This window comes from Dicentrarchus labrax, unplaced genomic scaffold (genome assembly GCF_905237075.1).
Source record: "Dicentrarchus labrax unplaced genomic scaffold, dlabrax2021, whole genome shotgun sequence".
Lineage (NCBI taxonomy): Eukaryota > Metazoa > Chordata > Actinopteri > Moronidae > Dicentrarchus > Dicentrarchus labrax.
The window spans coordinates 25,926,260-25,947,481 of NW_026136704.1; the positions used below are offsets into that span (position 1 = coordinate 25,926,260).

At 38.1% G+C, this 21,222-nt stretch overlaps 3 protein-coding genes across 3 annotated transcripts; 2 read left to right on the top strand and 1 right to left on the bottom strand.

Annotated features, from left to right (window-relative positions):
- Positions 1–2,992: 2,992 nt before the first annotated feature.
- On the top strand, positions 2,993–5,021 carry LOC127362441 (olfactory receptor 2AT4-like). Its single transcript, XM_051398135.1, has one exon. It carries the CDS (start codon positions 3,018–3,020, stop codon positions 3,990–3,992), a length of 975 nt encoding a protein of 324 aa, XP_051254095.1. The 5' UTR covers positions 2,993–3,017; the 3' UTR covers positions 3,993–5,021.
- Positions 5,022–5,167: 146 nt separating this feature from the next.
- LOC127362443 (olfactory receptor 52E8-like) lies at positions 5,168–6,776 on the top strand. Its single transcript, XM_051398137.1, has one exon. It carries the CDS (start codon positions 5,410–5,412, stop codon positions 6,373–6,375), a length of 966 nt encoding a protein of 321 aa, XP_051254097.1. The 5' UTR covers positions 5,168–5,409; the 3' UTR covers positions 6,376–6,776.
- An 11,873-nt stretch (positions 6,777–18,649) lies between these two features.
- Positions 18,650–20,172, bottom strand: LOC127362439 (olfactory receptor 4D11-like). Its single transcript, XM_051398133.1, has one exon. The coding sequence runs from the start codon at positions 20,087–20,089 to the stop codon at positions 19,100–19,102; it is 990 nt and encodes a 329-aa protein (XP_051254093.1). The 5' UTR covers positions 20,090–20,172; the 3' UTR covers positions 18,650–19,099.
- Positions 20,173–21,222: the final 1,050 nt, after the last annotated feature.

The window sequence follows — 21,222 nt, forward strand, 5'->3', positions numbered from 1 at the left end:
TTAGGATTGATCTATTGGCAGAAAGAGTATATCTCCTGAATATAGGAATATATAGGAATGTTTTTTGTCACATTAGAATGAACTGTTTTTATCTACAGAGGGAGCGGGTCCTCTTCCACAGAGACTGTCATGTTTTACAGTAGCTCAGTTCTCTAACTGTTTGGAGCCTTTTAGCGAGTGGTGGGGTACAACCTGTACAGGTCACAGTCTATCACATGGATAACAACATTCACATTAAAGCTGCAGCAGGTAACTTTTATTAAAATAACTTTTTGTCAGTTTTGCTGAAACTTTCACTATATCCTGACTGTGGTACATGAAACAGATAACCTGTGTTAAAATCCAGTTCTTCTGGCTCCTCCTAGTGCTTCTAATGGAATTTGCAAAATTACAGTTTTCATTAAGGCGTAGTAGACTTTTTAGGATATTTTTAGGTTATCTGTCTCTGTACTGTTTCAGCAAAGTTATTTTCATAAAAGTTACCTACTGCACCTTTAATTGGAAATAGCAATTTCAGTTAACCTAAGGGGTCTCAAACTCCAATTTGCTCTGTGTTGTTTGTAGCCAAACATTAAATGACTGCCTGAAACCTGCTCTCTTCTTATGAACCGTTGGCACACATTTGCAGGCACCTTTGATTTTTTCCATTATTTTGTGCCACATGAAATATATTTTTTATAACAGAATTGTGTTTTTATTTTGATTGTACACGAAGGGGTTGTTTAAATTGATATGAAACAACTATAAGAAATAATAATTAAAAAAAAACAAAAAAACAGACCGGAAGGAGGAGGATGAAGGGCTGGAAATGTAGCAGTTTGATATCCCTGACCTAAACTGAATGTCTTTTAACTAATGCGGTAATCCAGATCATCCAGAGAACATCCATACAAACTACACAAATAAAGTTCTGAGTACTGACCACTGCTTCATCTTATTTTTCATATGAATATGGACTCAACATGTAGGTCAGTTGCTCCAAAACAACATCTACTCCAACAAACCTATACAATTTTAGTAGTCTAGACTATATAATGTACAATCTATCTATCTATTGATGTTGTGTTCAGTACAACAGTTTACCATGACAAAGTTTTGTCTTGGAGGCAGAATGACATGTTTGTTTTTGGTCGATGATACTCAAGCAACAACACAAATGAGTTTCACATGTGCTCACATACCCAATTCTTTCCTCTAACTTTCTCTGGGAAGATCAACTCTTTAATGTGTTGTTTACACATGGATTTATATCTTAGTTCAAGGTCCAGTGTGTAACATTTAGGAGGATCTATTGGCCGAAATGGACTATACCATTCATAGGATTTCATTTGTGTATAATTACCTTAAAGTAAGAATTGTTGTGTTTATGTTATCTTAAAATTACCATGTTTCTAAAGTAGCCCAGAGCGGACAAACTAAACACTGGCTACAGACAGGGTCTATCACGTTTTTTGCGGGTTTCACAGCCACTGTAGTTTCTCCTATATCTTTGGATGGCAAGTGGTATTCAGGTGCCATCTGCAACTTCACTGCTAGATGCCACTAAATTTTACACCAGTCTATTAAGTTCCATAAAATTGGGAAACACAAAATATGAGTGCTACAAAAAAGTAAAATCTGTGAAGCTAGGAGGAGCAGCCTGTAAGACAGTGATACATGGGGCCTACAGCCTTGCTGTATGGTTCTGAACTGCCTGAGAGGCTTCCACATTAAAAATGGAGGATATGGATCTACAGCTATTACTCTAATTATTAAGTTTGGCAGACATAAATACATTGAAAACATAAAAAGTGAAGTAAAATTAAGTTATACTAAAAACTAAACAAATGTCTAAACAAGTGGGTCCTGATCTGCTATTTAAATGTGTCCATACATCATAAGTCAAAACAGGAGAGAGTTGCAATGTCTCCTTTTGTCAGCGCACTGCACCTTAAGAAAACACATTCAAATTCAAACAAAACACAAGTAAAGAAGAAAGATATCTCTTTACAGTCTTGAGTCTTATGCTTTTTAGATGAAGCTTCTGTACACCACAAATCATTCTGCTACAAACTTACCATTACATGAATTTACATAACCATTACTTATACTAATACTACAAATAACTACAGTAATAATGACAACCTCATGCAGATATTGTCCAACAACCAGAGGTGTAAAACCCAAAAGGCTTCATATTTCATGTTTTTCATTGACTTGTAACCTTGAGGGTTATGCTGTAAAGCTAACCCACACAGATCAAACTGTGCTGAGAGACCACCATTAAACACTGGGGATATTAAAACTCCTTCCTCAGTGTTAATTTAGGTACACACTGGGGTTTTGTTAAAGTGCAGATGTTTACTCCTATGGGATTTATAATCCATTAGCATGATTAAATTAATGGTTATTTTAATTAGCCATCACAAGGTGGATGTTCTTGTGCTGCACAGCATATACAGTATTTCCCCACTGGGCAATTAAATGTTAATTACTATTTTATAATTATTATATATTATTACAGGAGTTATTGTCAGAAAAGTAGGATATTAACACCTATTCAGAAAGACTAATGCTGTAAAACAAAAATGACTCAATATAATGTAATGTTTTGATTACCAAATGATACACAAGCAATGACTTTCACTGGTTTACTGTACTTTTTGTGTATGTTGAGAGTATGGATGTCTTTCTGGTTGATGAAAAAACATCCATTATTGTGGCTTAGAGGGATGAATTTACTCATTGTTAGTGACCCACAGAGAATAACAAAGGGTGGATCCTGTATGGCCATCAGAAAGCAGGCTTTGAGAAGTGTTTTTAAGAGGCGAATCAGTGGGTGAATCGTATGCAGCCATACTGTTTGAGAAAGGTAAGTGTAAAAGCTTGAGTGATATAGCCATGAACCTTATAATGAGAGTTACTCACGTCAGATGAAAACCATATACCAAGTATTGCTACTGTTTAAATGTTTGAGACATGTTTAATCACTGCCCCTATATTTCCTTTTTAGTGTGTCTGGAAATTCGTACTCCATCATGCCAGCGGGAAATCATAGCATTGTGACTGAATTCGTCCTTACTGGATTCCCTGGACTTCATCCAGAGTATCAAGGCATTGCCTCTGCTGTATTGTTCATCGTTTATTTCTTAACTTTGACAGGCAACTCTATGATTATTTTTTTATTTGCAACCGACCACAGCCTTCATAAGCCTATTTATTATATAATTCTTAATCTATGTGCATGTGACATTCTCTTTAGCACAACCACTTTACCTAAAATCATCAGTAAATATTGGTTTCAATCAGGGACTATTTCATTCACTGCTTGCTTTGTCCAAATGTACTTTGTTCACTATCTTGGCTCAGTGAATTCCTATATTCTCTTCCTAATGGCTTTAGATAGGTATTTGGCTATCTGTCATCCTCTCAGATATCCACTTCTTCTTAAAAACTCCACAATCTACATTCTCAGTATTTCTGCGTGGATTGTTGCCCAGGCAGCTCCTTTAATGTTAGTTATTAGAGCGTACCCTCTTCCTTACTGTGCCTCAAACATAATCAACCACTGCTACTGTGATCATATTGGTATAACCATGCTGGCATGCACTGACAGGGCACCTTATGGTTTTCCTGCTTTTGTGTTAGCGATGGTTACACTGCTGGGACCTCTGGCGTTTATAGTTTTCTCTTATTGCTCTATAATTATATCAGTACTGAAGATAGCAAATGTACAAGGTCGACTCAAATTGCTGTCCACTTGTAGTACTCAACTGATTATAATCGCACTCTATTATTTACCCAGATGTTTTGTATATTTAGCCAGCAATGTTGGTATTACATTTAGTGCTGATGCGCGAATAGTAATTATTATGCTGTATAGCCTTTGCCCTCCCATGATCAATCCACTTATATACTGCTTAAGAGCTAAAGACATGAGAGAAAGCTTGTGGAAGCAATTCAGCAGAAAACTCATTCCACAAAAAGCACAAGTTTCAGCTATTAGTAACTGATAAACTAATTCATTATTCAGTGTTTTTGCTTTCTTCTTATTGGCCATCTCGCTTTGTGAGGACTGGAAAGAATAAAAGTATTGATTATGGATAAATTGAAAGCCAAAGCTATCACCAAAGTTAAACATTTCATTTTAAACCATGTTTTAATGTAAAGTACATTCTTAGAGAGAGACAAAAAGACTTTCTTTGTCTGGGTTATCAGCATTTATTGAATGAAACAGCCCCTTATGTTTGTTCTGTAAAACAAATAATGTCATTATTACAGCAATGTATAATCTCTGATGCAGGTACAGAGGAAAACAAATGGGTTCGCAAACCTTTCTGTCGACCTGCCAAGTTGTTATGAAAATTGTGTCATGTATTTTACTGTCAGAGTACAAGGTGAGCTCAAAATAGATACACAGAATGAAGGTATATTTCAAACCTATGTCTTGTATGTTTATCACAAAATATAATCAATAAAATATATATAAATGATGAATAATGACAGTCTTTTAAATATCCTGGGACGTGAACTGAACTGTTTATGAGATTGTTAACTTCTGTCCTGCACTTTACCTCCGATCTTTCAGTGTCTCACACAGGTTTCTGGTGTCACCAGGCCAAAAACAGCTTCCTGGAAGTGGGAGCATAGTAGTAGTAATACAATGCTAAATCCAAATTATCCTTGCTTGCTCATTCTTAAAAGAGTTACATTATTTGTCGACCTCCAGCAAAGAAATGTTGGTTTTCTTGCTGCTTTGAATACAACTGACCTGCATTAAAGTCGGCTGCTCAACTTTTTTTTCTTGTTTTTAATTTTAGATTTAACAGTGCTTGACAGCACGTATTTTGTCATTTGTCTGGTTCTGTTTATGACGCTTTAATGGCAAGTAACATGCACTTCACATTTGTTCTAACATAATACATTTAGCTAATAAATTGCATCTTCTGAAGTAAGTCATTACTGGAGAGATGCAGTATTTTGTTTTACTCTTACTTGAATAATTACTTTAATGAGTACCTTTACTTCTACCTGAGTCAATATGATATATAAAGTAACAATACTTGTATTTGAGCACCATTTTTTATTTACTCTACCCACCACTGCATATCAAGACATAGGCACTGCATAGTGCACACAGATGATCCCACCTCAAACATATAATTACATCATTCTTTAGGTAGTATATATAAGATGCTGTGTACATGCAGAAGTCAGTTGGGATCTTCGGGATGCACTGCAACCTTGATTCTCAGGGTTGGAATTTCCCTCTAAGCTCTAACTACAAAACAGTACTTCAGAGGCAACGGAAAAACAGCAAGATCATAAAGACTACCTATGGATTTATGTCTGAAAGATGACTGATGACCAATTACAATCTGGCAAATTTCAAATGCAAAATTTAGAGAGCATTTTAACACATTAGTGATAATGATTTATACAAACATAACAACAATCGAGGACTTCGTAATACTTGGATTTCCAGGACTTGACCCAGCATATTATGGACCTGTGTCTGCACTTCTTTTCTTCATCTACTTGCTTATCCTCGTTGGAAACATTTTTATTTTAGTTTTTGTTGGGGTTGAGAGGCGTCTTTATAAACCAACATATTTGATCTTCTGTCATCTGGCAATTAATGATATGTTATTTGGGACAGTGACCTTACCAAAAATGATAGCCAGATATTGGCAGGATGACAAGATAATATCTTTTGGTTCCTGCTTCACTCAGATGTATTTTGTTCATTCATTGGGAGCTATTCATTCTCTCCTTCTGCTGATAATGGCCCTTGATCGTTTTGTTGCAGTCTTTCTTCCTTTAAAATATCCTGTTCTGATTACAAACAACAATATTTCTATTGCTTGTGGGTTGTCGTGGATTGGGACATTTCTTAGGATGATGGCAGTTGTATTTCATGCCCTAACCTTGCCTTACTGTAATTCTAACATCATTGTGCAATGTTATTGTGACCACATTTCAATTACAAACCTGGCATGTGGTGAAAATGTAAAGTATGTTCAGGCTGTTGCTGTTGGTCTTGCAATGTTTAGTCTCTTGCTTCCACTTTCATTTATAATTTTTTCCTTTATTTCAATCTTTGCAATAGTTTTGAGAATAAGAAACACAGAGGGACGATACAAAACCTTATCAACTTGTACACCACAATTATTAATTTGTTGCCTATATTACTTCCCAAGGTGTTTTGTTTATCTAGCTCATGCTATAGGATTTTCTTTCAGTTTGGACATCCGCATTTTATTGATATTGTTGTACAGTATTGTTCCTTGTGCTGTTAATCCAATAATATATTGCTTCAAAACCAAGGATATCAAAGATATTTTGATGAAGAGATTGCAAAATGCTAAAGTTGGAATTAAGCAAGTTTCAAAGTAATACATTGGAATATATTAAATTCTTACCTTTGTATCTGTATATCAAATGCAAAATGTTTATCCATCTCAACCAGTTCTATTCTTGAGTACCTTAGATGGCAAGATTGTGCTACATGTACTTTATCGCGCTAAGGCTTTATTGTTTTATGAATGTACATATTTTGCTTTTATGCTAAATACACTAAAAAGCTGTTATTTTATTTTTCTGTAAAAGACCTTAACTAATTTCTGCACAGCAATTTCTGTGGAATTCAGATAAAAAAAAGAGATATATGATATATTTCTATAAGTCTGGTTAAAATGTGTAACAAAAGTTGTACTTTATTGTACCTTGCTATTTACAATACTGTGATGTCCGATCAAGCCAACTGAGCTCTATTAAAGTCCCTCTCCACTCAAAAATATGTTTCTTTTCATGTTCCTACAGTTGGATGTTTGAGCTTCACTGTACAGAATGATGTATGTGCAAAGTTTGAGACTAGAAGGATGTTATTCAAATTCATCTGGTAAAAGTGAAAAGTTTCTCCTAGTCCAGAATGCAACTTATACAAGTGTGATGTGGAAACTTGAAGCCACCATACACTAAAAAATGACAGTGACAATTTACAGTGAAATAGAAGACATCTTGTGTCCAGCAAAGAAAGAAAAACATTTTTATATTCATAGTTTATGGAAATTTTAATAAGGTACAAGGAGTTGCATATGTCTTAATACATGTCAGGGGGGATCTTTGAAGGGCACAACTAAGGGACTTCGGTGAATAAGACAGATTCAGATATAGGCCTCGTGTGGCCTGTGTCTGACGAAGGGAAGACAATAAAAATACATTACCTTCCCTGCAACATCATTAATCAACCTCAACCATCAATCTATTCTAATGTCAGACATCAAACCCTGAAAACATTTTGGATACCACCTTTCTTCTCTTAACCTACCTGGGTTTTGTTAGTGGAGATCTGTTTTAGTTTTATCTTAATACATCAGGGTCCCCTGGATAGCTCACCTGGAGTCCTTGCTGCAGCAGCCATGGGTTTGACTTCAACCTGTGGCCCTTTGTTGCATGTCACTTATCAATTAAAGGCAATAAAAAAGACCCCCCAAAAAAGAACACTTACTGCACCATTTTGAGCCTTTTGATAGCATTAGCCAGCTGCAGCTTGGGGTTTTATTTTATCCTCTTTTTTTCCCAACAAAACATAATGAATGATTTAAATATGAACACAATATTACATACATTTAGTGTAAAATGTTCTTTCCCATAAGCTGGGCCTATTTGTTAGAATTAAATTAAAAGATGTATGCCTTGAAATAAATGACATTTTTATTTAACTGCTCATTACAGAAACATCTGTGGCTTTGCCACTGTGCATTTGAGTAATTTAAATAAAGGCATGCACTTTGTAAACACTGTGCAAAATTTACAGTCTTAAGAAAAAAATTATTTAAAATTATATGTATCTTACTGCTCCCAAGTCAGTAACATTTCACACAACTGAAACATAGAATATGCATCTACTACTTGGAAAATATTTTGTAAAATCAAAGTAAATAAAGTTATAAATAAAAAACGGAGAAATGCACTTTTAAATTAGACAATAAAAAAACAATTTGAATATTATAATATAGATCAACCTCACTTATCTCAAGTACACAACAATAACACTTGATATGTGGCTTGACCACATATCAGTAGTGGTAGCAAAAAACTGCACCGTTTTAAGCTCCGGGGCGACTTTCTCTTTGCACTTTTTGTACAGCTCCGGTATGGCAGTCTGACTGAAGTATGTACGGGAGGGTATACTGTACCGTTTATCAAGCGTATTTATCAATGCCATGAAGCCAGGCTTGGTCACCGTGCTGAGAGGCATCATATCTTTGGCTATGAACTCGGTTATTGCCTAAGTGATTTCCCCGTGCCGTTTTGAATTACGTTCATATGGAGTGACACTTTCAAACATTTCAGTCAGTGATCCCTGTCTTGAGGTATTTGGCTTGTCTGGCGCACTGGTGCTCGGCATTTTGGCCATACAACTGTCATACATTGATTTGTGGTAATTTTTTAAGTCCTGGAACATGTTTGTAGTGTTACCCCGTGAAGTAGCAACGGGAGCACGGCATGCTCTGCACAACACCTGACGCTGCGCAGCATCTTCTTTTTTGAAACCAAAATAGTTCCACACCACCGACGCGCTGTTCCTCTTTGAGACTAAAGTCTCAGCTGTGTCAGTTTCTGACTGTTCCGTCGGGCAGCATGAAAAGTTGATGCAGCCGAGTTCTCCACTCTTTCGCTTGCGTCACGTGACCACCTTGTAATCGCGCAAGTTGTGGTTAGAAAATCGAAAATTTTATCATATCGTGATATTATCACAAATGCAATTAATCGTTCAGCCCTACCGCCAATCACCACGCTTCAGACATACTGTAGTAATGAGCCATGTTTTCTGGCAGAGCTTAAGACACTGGGCAAAGGGAGGGCATCTATAGTGGTGGCATAGAGACACCTAGCTCTGACATTCCAGATAGGGTCAGGGCTGTCTACTTTCGGCCAATATCTGCTGAGGGGTCAGTTGGGCCATCACTCAGCACCATACCTGCCAACTTTTCAAAAAACCTTGGAGTGAGATTTTGTCAGGGGTGACCAAAATTATGCTGCACACACAGCCACACAAGTTGGTGGTTCAGATATCAGATAATTGGAATTCATTTGATGTTGTACCCATGTTGTACCCTGCATTCTGGTGGTTTGTGGGGAGGCCCAAAGCCGTTGATAGGGGCAGCCTACTGGAGATGGACAATATTGGTTACAAAGCGTGAGAGCTGGCAGCTCTGCGGCACCATCCAGGCAAAGTTTCAGCTGAGGAAGAAGCAGAAATAAACTCTGCGTAGCGTCATTCCCAGACGTGATGTGAAATCCTAGCTGCACGCGAGCGTTCAGCAGCCTGCAATAGAATCTTCTCCCTCTGAGAGCAATGCTGGCCATGAGTTTGAGCTCCCAGCCAATGAGGCTACAATCACTCGGAGCAAGTTTCCGCCACCAGGTCAAACCACATTCCTGCTGGCTCTGGGATGGAGTAGAGAGGGGCTCAGCTGCAGGGAAACACTGCTGCCCCTCATCCTTTGCCTCCCAAAATGTTCCATGCTTGTCAGGCTAACACAGTCAGCAAATGTTTTTATTTAAAAAAGGAACAATGTACATTAATTAACAAGATGACTTAAGTCCATTATGTAAATATGCTAGATTTTGCCATACGGGCACATTTTTATCTGGTGTCCCCGAAAAAATTTTAATTGTTTATGAATTCAGTTTCATTGTCATTAACTGATACATTTTCTCTTTTTTTTCTTTAAGGTGCAGTGTGTAGGATTTAATGCGCACAAAACGCAAATGCCCCTACTGAGTTACTGTAGAAACATGGCAATTCAAAATGGTTATCAAAGTTTATAATTATCAAAAGACAATAGAAAATGACTTTAATTAATATTAAAGATCCTTGGGGCACCACCCTTAAATAAGGGAAACAATAGCCAATAATTGATTGATTAGTCTCATAGATAACTTAATTCAGAAATTGGATTAATGATTAAATGAATAACTACCAAAATCATTATCAATAGTTAAAGTGGAAGGCTTTGGAGTTCTGCATAGAAGAGGTTGGTATCACCCACTCTTATACGAAATTAAAAAGGCCAGCATTTATAAACACAAACATTTATTATTGAGATAATAAACACAAACAAAGGAAAATACACAATGTGCACTCTAACTTAAAGGAACTAAGTTAGAGGAAAAAGTGTGTGCCAGTGTGTGTGCGCGCATTGGTGGTTGCGATCAAGAAAAGGTGTGTGTCCTTTTCCCTCTGACCAGATGTTTCTATGTATGAAACACATGTTGGTCAGAGACAAAGAGTATGGAGGAGCGAGAGGGTTTGAGTTCCCTCTGTTTGTGTGTATGCTGAGGTTTAGGCCGAGTACATGTGTGTGTGACCGTAGATTAACGGTGCCATTAAGAAGAAGTTAGTTACATGCAAAGACGGTGTCTATGTGAAGCATAACATTAAACTAACATCACCTTAGCACGGTCTGAAAGACTACAGTTACTACAGTAACCTGCGTTAATCAGAACAACAACACAATACAATAACCACAATAACCTGAATAAAACACATCAGTAACATTAACAGTAATTAAACAGTCTTTGCTTAGCCGTTAACTCTGTTAAGTTATCTGTCTATGCCCATTATGTTACGGAAAGGCGTTTTGCTCGTTGCTCTGCAGAGTTAACGACTCAGCGTTAACGCCACGTTGCTCCGGTAAAGTCAGCTGACAGACTTTCTCTTTAAAGCTGCAGATGTTGACTCCCGTTAGCGGTGCGCTGGCCAGGGATCGCAGGAAAAAGCAGGCTCTTGCGGCGGGTCAGGCCACACCGAGGTCCAAACTTATCACCCAGTGTGGGTGAGTGAGGTGAGCGAGAAGAGCGAAGAGCGAAGGGAGGAGGGAAGAGAGTCTCTCGGGCTTAAATACCCGGGATGATGGGTCTGGGGTTCGAGGGAATCTGACCAATGAAGGGCCAGTGTTTGGGCGTTTATAGCTTTTATACCACACCTTGACCGCATTCTTGGCCCCCCCACTGAGGGGTCTGTGATCTGGCGGGCCCTTTTTCTTTGTCTTCAGTCACTACGAGCAGGCTTTATTGCTTACATAAGAGCCTCACTGTACTAATGACCATTTCTTTGTTTAAGCACATGGCCAGATCTCAACATCCCCCCTTTGATCTCAGGAGTACACCAGATGTTTGATCCTGGGATCAAGAGCGTATAGTCCATAGCTGAAAGAGTTAATTTGTCAGTTCATTCAAGTTTAGTAACAACTGACAGTTCATTGATAACTATCTATATTGGCTAAGCAGGGACAACAAAAAAGTTACAAAACAAAACCATATAAACATGACAAGAACATTACTATGGCTAACATACATAACCAGTGTTACTCAGTGACTCTGTGGTTAATGAGAAAAGAAAGTGACACTTATAATGAAATCATCTGTGGAGTGTTTTGGATAAGGACATGTGTATGACTGCGTGTCATAATGAATGTGTCTTAAGCTAGTGTTTGCATCAGTGATCTTATGAAAAATACTACCAAGGAGTTGATCCAGGTGTATTTGAAAACAGTGGTGTCAAATCCAAATTTGGTTTGTTTTTCAGCTAATAGTAGGTTGTTTGATTATTACTGAGTTTAAAAATACTGTACTGAGTTTATTGCGGTTGCTAACAATTCTAAGTTTGCCTATAGAACTGCAGGAAAAAGTAAGGTACGCTGGGTTAGCTTACTGTCAGTACAGGGATGGACTGTGTCGTCATGATCATGAGAAGTGAACTCTTTTGTGCTTATGTCCAAAGTTTTTACTAACTCGTGGCTCAGGGCTGTAATGCTCCTGGTAGCCAGAGGCAGAGAGACATTCAGAGTCACTATCTGACTAGATATGACCATGTTCTGAACTGTGATTAGAGATGTTGTGGTCATCATCTGGAAAGTCCACTGTCTGGTCATAATGTTGGGGCTGCACATCTGAGTGTGGCTTTCTACAGCTTCTGCTTTCAGAATGCCTATCTCGATGCAGTTGGTGGACACGGCTGTTACGTTCAGTGTCCATATAATACTGTTTGTCACTCCCCTTCGAGCTGTTGTGTGGGTGATGTTTTGGGGCAGTAGATTTGGGTGGTGCTTTAACATTTAAGCTTGCCGATTCATTTGTTGTGTTGCGTGTTCTGCAAGCGACAACAGTTTCCCAAACCACCTGTGTTATCTTCCTAATGTCTGGCATTGAGGGTTTATCATGCTGTGTCCAGAGGTGTCTGTGATCTGGCGGGCCCTTTTTCTTTGTCTTCAGTCACTACGAGCAGGCTTTATTGCTTACATAAGGGTCTCACTGTAGTAATGACCATTTCTTTGTCTAAGCACATGGCCAGATCCCAACAACGGCAAACGTTGGACAAAGAGTATGTATGTGTGAGACAATGTGGGACACATTAAACCATTCTGAGAGGTGGGCTAGTAAAACATTTTTATATAATGTCTATTTAACATAAAAAATAAACATTTCTGTTCTGCCCTTTAGCTTGTAACATCACAGCACACAATAGATTTACAGGTTAGGCCTTTAGTATGTGAAGGACTTAACAAATATTTTTATTTAATGCAACTTTAATAACTCCTATGCTAAGTTGGCTATACAGTATAAAAGGTAGCTAACCTTTAAACTACTTAAGGTCTTATGTGACAGTTTCCAAGTCTTTGCTGTAGCTGCATATCATTTTCTTTGTGGTAGTTACCATTAAATTCCACCTAATTCTGCCTACTTTGTGACTTGCAATTTACCCCATTGGGCGTAGTGTTGTAAAAGGCTGCACAGAATTAAATTGGACTGTTCCTTTTACTCGTGAAATAAGTACTTCTTCTACCACCACTACCATACACTCAGAAATATCCATTTGTAACTCTTCTTCCTTTCTCTCACTTTTGCTGCTCTCATGCTGTTTCTAGTTTTACTGCCTTTTTCTGATGCTGCCATTCATTACTTGTCCACCAGGTATCCTCAGTACACTCCCTTATGGTGCACACCTGTGAGCAATAGTTTAATCAGCCCTGATCTGCTGCTTGTCTTTGCAGTCAACAACAGTGGTTGAGGAAACTATACAGCAGGCCTTTTGGAGACCAAGCTTTTATTAAATGATTTCAGTATCAGGGAATGAATGATGAATAAAGAAGGACAATTGCTTAAACAGCCCAAGTTATATTTTATGTGCCCCAGCTGCAAGAGTTTGTCATTTTTACTCACCAATCAAACATTATTGTTACCAGCATAATAACATGTGATCATCAGTATTTGTTCAGTATGTGCTTTCATTCACATACGTAATATGTCTGTCACAGCGGGTGAGTCCTACAGTATCTGTAATCCTTTCCCTATTTGTTCTGACTGGCAGTGCTTTTCCAATGATACATTTTATTTAACATTATCTGCTTGTGTCCCTTTTAGCAAAAAACTGAATACATTCATTTCTTCTTCTCCTTTCAATAGTATATATTTATTTACACAAACATATGTACACATACATGTACATATGGACTGCTACTTCTCAAACTAAATAAACAATTTAAAAACCCAGTGGATTATCTGAAAACTGTCTAAAAGCTGAAAACAGGAGTAGTTGTTGTTGTTGTGGGAGATGTTTCTTTTCTTTTTATACAGGACACTGATACTCATCCAATCTTTTAGCTCTTTTGTAATTTTTTGTTTTTTGATTTGTGAAACATTGATTGTGTGGTGAGACATAACTTGCATGTGGCTTATTCTCATCAGACAACTTGCAGCTGGTTTGTGTCTGAATAACAACAACTGCCTTTCAAAAGGCACTGGTTTTCCAGACCTCATCCAAGACACAAGTGTTTATAAGCTAACACATGGCTTTAAATCCTAAAAAAATATGTAATATGTAAACAAAGCTAATATTATACAAAGATAATAAAAGACATAAGGGCACAACAAATAATGTGTATATTAATACTAAAAAATTTATGATTGGTCCATAAAGAAAAAAAACTGCATACAGAGGTGACTTCAAATGTATTATTTCATCTTACCAATATAGCATGTACCCAAACCCAGATTCTCCAGTCAAAAGTAAAAAATTAGGAGGCTGATGGCAGACTGGGGGTGACCTCAGCAGCACTAAGAGAGGAGAAATGGGAAATAAATGGTTCCCAAACCAGGCAAAACTTTTGTTTTTATCATCCCTCAAATACTTCAAGGTGAATGTAGCTCATCATGTCATAAACCTAGTTAATATGAGCAGGTGGATGCTCAGATCTCGGGTTTAGAAGAACCAGTCGTCTAGCTATTAAAGTAAAGAAGGCGAGGGCGCTCTTTTGCAGATTTGAGAGTTTTGTGTTTTTTGGCAATAGGCCAAAAAGTGAAACAAGCGGGCACAGGCTGATTGTTGAGCCCAATGCAAACGACAGGGAATTAAAAATAGATTTCCAGAAAGTGATTAGTCTTGGACAAAGCCAGAACATATGGAAGAGTGATGCAGGAGCTTGCCTACATCTATCACAAGTAGGGTCCATATCTGGTTTACCCTTTGCTATAGTCTGACCTTAGTCCAATAAATGCAATGTCTAAATTTGAACTGTATGAGGTTATGACGAGCGCATATAGAAGAGGATTTAATCCTACTTAGAACTTCTTTCCACTGCTCATCTTTAAACTTATGATCAAAATCGTCCTCCCAGTTTTGTCCTATGGCTATAACAGAAGAGGGAGAGAGTCCAGTAATGAGGTCATAAAGTGCAGACACAGCTCCCTTGCCCAGCAGAGGAGCACCTTCAGCAGAAGACTCCTCTTACCCAGATGCACCACAGAGCGCCACAGGAAATCATTCCTGCCTGTGGTCATTAAACTATACAGCACCTCCCTCAGAGAGTCAGACACCCCCTCTCTGTAATCTGACTCAAACATAGACAATAATTTTTTGCACTTTTTGCACATTATTACTGTACATTTGATCTTGATTCTAGAATAGTGTCTAGGGGCATTTGGGGCAGGAGTCTTGGGAAGTGTGAAGATGTTTTCCTGACAAAGTCTCAAATCTGAAAAAACCTAAAAAGGTGGGTCTTAACTGTGAGAAGGAGGCAAACACTCCATAAACATACAGATCCTAAATTTTTCTAATTCCCTTCTTAGACCAGAGCCCAAAGACATTGTCATTCAATGATGGGGGAAATGTTGGGTTTCTATTACAAGAAGTGGACAACTGGGATGATTGAGGCCCAAAGTGGGATCTGAACTGTCTCTGAACCCTATCTTTTTGTTTGTTCTTTAATGTGCTCAATGTTATGTTGTGTATTAAAGATTGACCAAGACTTCACAATGCTCTTTGGTGAGGAAGTGTCAGGTAAATTCATTGCAAAATGGCCAACATTCTTCAAACCAAGGATCATCGTAGATTGCCAAAAAAAAATCTCAAAGTGCGCATGTGGATGACCTTCTTCTGTCTGCCCAACAGGAGTCTGATGATGGTGGTAAGTTTACATTCTTCAAGGGCATTCACTGTATTGCCCACATTTCCTGTGATGGCATTTGACTATACCAGTGTTGCAAATCACTATTACTGCTGACCATTTCCAAAATCACTTAGTTTTTCTATTCATTATTTATATCCTACATTACAGACATCTGGATTCCATTTATTTCAGTGACATGAGAATCTACTTTCAGGTTTGAAACTTGCATAAGGATGATACAATGTTACTAATGTTCTGACTACATATCTACATTAAAGGGTTGCCTATCTGAAGAAATTGTTGTTAATTGTTATGTCTGGAATTAAATTTTCACCCTATACTGAAAGAAATTATTAATTGTAATTAATTAAATTGGTGGCTATCTTGGAGGAAAAATAATTAATCAATTAAAAAACAACATTGTGATATGGAAAATAGCTGGAAATAGATGTAATTTGCAATCAATAAATATATGTGGTCCTTTTAAGTTAAAGGAATTGCTATGGTGTTCATTGTCATTATTTAGTGTGGGACTGTGAGGTGGCTGCAATCCTTTTGCTTCTTCACCTGCTACCCCCGACATCCAAGGGCAGGAAGTCCTGCCTTTGATGAGCTCTTCAAGGCACATTTTGCTTTTGCTGTGTCCTATGATGAAACTTCTACACATTCATCCAGACGACCATGTATGGCATCGATGTTGGCAGTGTGAGGGAGAGTCCTCGGGTCAAAGAAATCAGAGCAAGAATTCTTCACAGTGCAGTTTGAAGAGGAGGATATCTTTGACTGGAAATAATGTTCACATGTTACATTTGCAGGGTACACCACACAAGTTGTTCAGTGTTATTCAGACATTTAAAGTTTCAGCATGGTTTGTACCCAGGAAGGACTTTGCGTTTGAACTGTGGAGAACCTGGATGCTCATTTGTTTTCTGCACATACTCTGGTTACAAGCGACACTTATCTCGAGCACATGGAGACTGTGTTGATTCAGGTGTCATCAACAATGTTAAGTCCGAGCCTGTAACTAATGTTGGAACCTCTGTTTCACAGCCAGTAGATGTGAATCCTCCCATGACTGTCACTGCACACATTCCTATTGAAACAAGGCAAATACTTGACATGTGCAGCTCTTTTATTGCTCAAGTGCAAGCCTCTGGAGTCCCCGAAAGTACTGTGCAATCTTTAGTTGGTTCAATGGAGGAACTGGTTAATGACATCCATGCTCATGCAAAACAAGCTGTTGTTGAATGTTCGTCATCTGATGCATCAAAAGAAACCATAGAGAAAGTTTGAAAATCCATTCTCATGTCTTAACACAGAATCTAAAAGGATGAAGCATTTTGAGGAAAAGTCGAAAATAGTTGAACCTGTAGCGCATATTCTTGGTGTGTGTTTTGACGTACTCAGAAATAGAACAACAGGCACCTACAGACAAGTTCCTGTCAATGATAAGTTCATGTATATGGCCATCATGGGGTCTCTTCCATCTATGTTTTGGAATAGTGAACTCTGTAATAGTTTCCAAAAAGCAAAGCGACACGAGGAGGGTTTTTATAGAGATTTAAATGATACTTACTTCAGGAATCACAATTTATTCTCACAACACGAACATGCACTTCAAATTAAGCTCTACTACGATGATTTTGAAACGACTAATCCATTAGGCTCAAAAAAGGGAGTGCACAAATTGGGCAGTATTTATTTCATTTTGAGAAACCTGCCACCGAAGCTTAATTCTGTGTTGATGAACATTCATCTTGTAGCCCTCTTTCACTCAGAGGAAAGAAAGACCTTCATTCAGCACATTGCCGTGCCATTCAATAAAATCGTGCTTTGGCCTCAACATTTGGTGTGAAAAGAACTTGTCTGCTCAATACCCTCCAGCTGTTCCATACTTTGGACAACTACGCAGTCGATATAATGCACGATTTGCTTGAAGGAGTGGTGTATTATTATTATTTCCACAACTTCCTGGTTCAAAAACTATGGCACGGAGTATCAGGTTGGGATGTACATCTGCTCTGGTGTTGAAAATGAGATGCCTTTGTTCAACAGGATCGTCAGTATAATTGTTGGAAATGACAGAGCTTATCTTCTAACTTGTAAAGTCTCAACTATGTATTTTGATGATTACTTGAATGCGTTTAGTATTCAGGAGGAATCTGATTTCTTCACACTGATCTGTGTAGATGACCTGATGTACTACAGACCTTATGATAGGCCATTTTCGTACGACACTGATGGAATGTACATTGTCCTATACTGTAATTTTGTAAAACTGTGCTGAACTGTTCAGTTATTTGCTGTGTATCTGCTATATTAATACACAGTATTTTTGTGCAAGTTGTTGTCTTGTATTTTTGTAATTTATAGGTATATGAGATAGGTCAATTGTAGTTAATTGTGTTACACCTGTCATGGCTCTGCTCCCCTCCTGCTCCCTTTGCTCCTCCTCCTTCCCTGTGTGTCTGATGAGGGTGCGGCCTCCATTCTCCTCACCTGTTGTCTGCTGTCTCACCTGCTCTCAATCATTCATCATGCCTCAGTCTTCAAGAACCCCGGTCTTCCTCCCATTCATCGCTAGATTGTTTCAGCCTATGTGGTGGTAACTCTCGTGGCCCCTTTCAGTATTTAGTTAGGCAACTTCAAGCTCTTTTGTGATTTTCCCTGTGCCTGTCCCCGAGTTAACCATTTCTCTCCCGTGCCCCAGGGTCCCTTTGTGCAGTTTGGCTTCCTGTGTCTGCTCACCTGTGCCTCTGTGTCTCCGGTCTCTTTCGCCATTTCACCCGCCCGTTCCTGCTGTGGCCGCCCCTCATCCCCCCTGTGTGTGTGTGTGTGTGTGCGTGTGGAATAAAACCCCTTTTAAACCTTCCATACTGTCTGGGTGTCTGCTCCTGGGTCCGGTCCTAACACCAGCCGTGACACAACTTGCAGCTGGTTTGTGTCTGAAAAAAAACAACTGCCTTTCAAAAGGCACTGGTTTTCCAGACCTCATCCAAGAGTGTTTTATAGATGAACGCTAACACATGGCTTTAAATCCTAAAAAAAATATGTAAACACAGCTAATATTATTCAAAGATAATCCTGATACAAGGCTACATCAAGGCTGCTGACAATGCTAAATAATGTGTATATTGTAATATCCTAATGTGGAAAATATTTTATGATTTGGTCCATAAAGAAAATATAATAATGAAAACTGCATACAGAGGTGACTTCAAATGTATTATTTCATCTTACCAATATAGCATTGTACCCAAACCCACTGACATGTACATAAAAGGGAAGTGTGATAGACTTGTTTGACCACCTGTTGATCTGTGTGTATAGTGTGTATTAGTTGTACTGTTTTCTTCAGCTTATTTGCAAATAGACTCATTCAAATCAACAAGTCCTGGTCTTCATCACAATGGCAACAGTTTAAAGATATTTAGTTTACTATCTAATCCTTGCAGCTCTAAGATGTTTCTGAGACTTGCATCTGTTGTACATATGAATTTTCTTTGTATGACATGATAATCCAATGTTACATTTGTTGATTATGTCAACTTCAAATGTTTATATATCACTTTATACAATGGCATACAGTTTACTGACAATGAGAACAATAATACTTAGACTATAAACTTGTATATGAAAGTAAATTCAAAGCTCACAACAATCTACTGAGATGTTTGAACTTTTTTGAATATCTGAAAGATCTTATATCTCATTTCTTTTGTCCTAAGACAGTAAATGAAAGGATTTACAAGAGATGGGCCAAGGATTGTCCAGATCATTAATCCATTCCACTCGTCAAGAGTTAATACCACACCTAACCTGGTCAAGATAATGCGGATAAATAACAGACTGTAATAACATGTTACTACGATAAAATGACTTAGACAAGTGCTGCCCATTTTTCTTTTATCACTATTTGAGGATAATTTCACAAAAACTATGATCCAAAAGTATGACAGGCAAATGAAAATGAAAGTGAAAAACAGAAGAAAAGATGATATGATTGAAATCATATTAAAGTAATAAGTGGGGTCAACACAAGTAGTTCTTATAATGGCAGCATAGTCACAGTAAATGTACTTCAGCTTTGAGGAGCAGTGAGGGAGAGGAAGCACAGTTGCCGGCATTACAGCCACAAAACTACAGGCAACAATCCACACGAGATATATCAATAGAAGAGTGCGAACATTTGTTAAATAACTTTGGTACTGAAAAGGATAGCTAACAGCAAGCAATCGATCAAATGCCATAACCGCTAAAGCAAACATCTCCATCACTGCTGCCAAATGGAAAATAAACATTTGCATTAGGCACGGTACATAGGATATAGTATTAACACCAACAAGTAGAACCCCAATTATTGTTGGACTAGCACTGGAGGTGTTCAGTATATCAACAACAGCAAGGTTGCAAATCAGAAGATACATTGGTTTGTGTAATCTCTTGTCACAAAGAATGAAGACAATGTTTACTATATTGGCTAGGGTAGCTATTAAATAAGTAATCAATATAACCACAGCGACTACCATAGGTCTTCCGATTGTTTCAAAACCACCTATAAGAAATTCTGTAACTTCAATTGAAGAATTCTGAAAAGACATTTTCAACACAATATGAAGATAAAAAAATCTAATCTCAAAGCAAAAGGTCATTCAACGTGTAAATCAGCCATAATCATTTTACAAAAATAACTGCGCTCAATCAAACAACTTTCACCACAACTAACAATGGAGTTTACCACACAGCTGTTTTTAAGCTCACCAGAGCAGTAACATTTCAATGGGTAGACCCATTATCCAATCACACTGGATTTTGATTTCAGTTCATATAATTACATAACATTATGACATCCAAAATACCAGATACAATGTGTTAGTGTAATTAGGCAGCTTTAAAGGCCAAGTGTGTAACCTTTAGGTTGATCTATTGGCAGAAAGAGTATCTCCTGAATATAGGAATATATAGGAATGTTTTTTGTCACATTAGAATGAACTGTTTTTATCTACAGAGGGAGAGGGTCCTCTTCCACAGAGACTGTCATGTTTTACAGTAGCTCAGTTCTATAACTGTTTGGAGCCTTTTAGCGAGTGGTGGGGTACAACCTGTACAGGTCACAGTCTATCACATGGATAACAACATTCACATTAAAGCTGCAGTAGGTAACTTTTATTAAAATAACCTTTTGTCAGTTTTGCTGAAATCTTCACTATATTCTGTGGTACATGAAACAGATAATCTGTGTTAAAATCCAGTTCCTCTGGCTCCTTCTAGTGCTCCTAATGGAATTTGCAAAAATACAGTTTTCATTTAGTCATGGTGGACTTTTTAGGATATTTTTAGGGGCCAGTTGTTTGCTATTCAGGATCAGGTAATCCGTTTTTAAGAACAGGTCCTCATTGGTCTGCACTTCTATGCATCTGGGACTTTCTACCAAGTTGTTGGTGACAATATAGGAGTGGACAAATCAACTGAGAGTGATGTAGTGAAAGCTGTGACAATTGCATTGGCCAGCCTGGTCAATCAGTTTGTTTCACTTCCAAAGGAAGACCAGATTGCCCAGACCAAGCACAAGTTTTTTTTCTTTTGGGGAACATGCCCAATACTGTTGGGGTTATTGACTGCACTCATGTGCATATCCAAGCACCTCATGACAGCATCAACATCCAACTTGTGGGCGACGATGACCTCACCATCACAAACTGTGTCGTGAAGTGGCCTGGGTCTGTTCATGATGCACGTATCCTGAGAGAGAGTGCTTTATACAGAGAGCTCAAAACCAACCGAC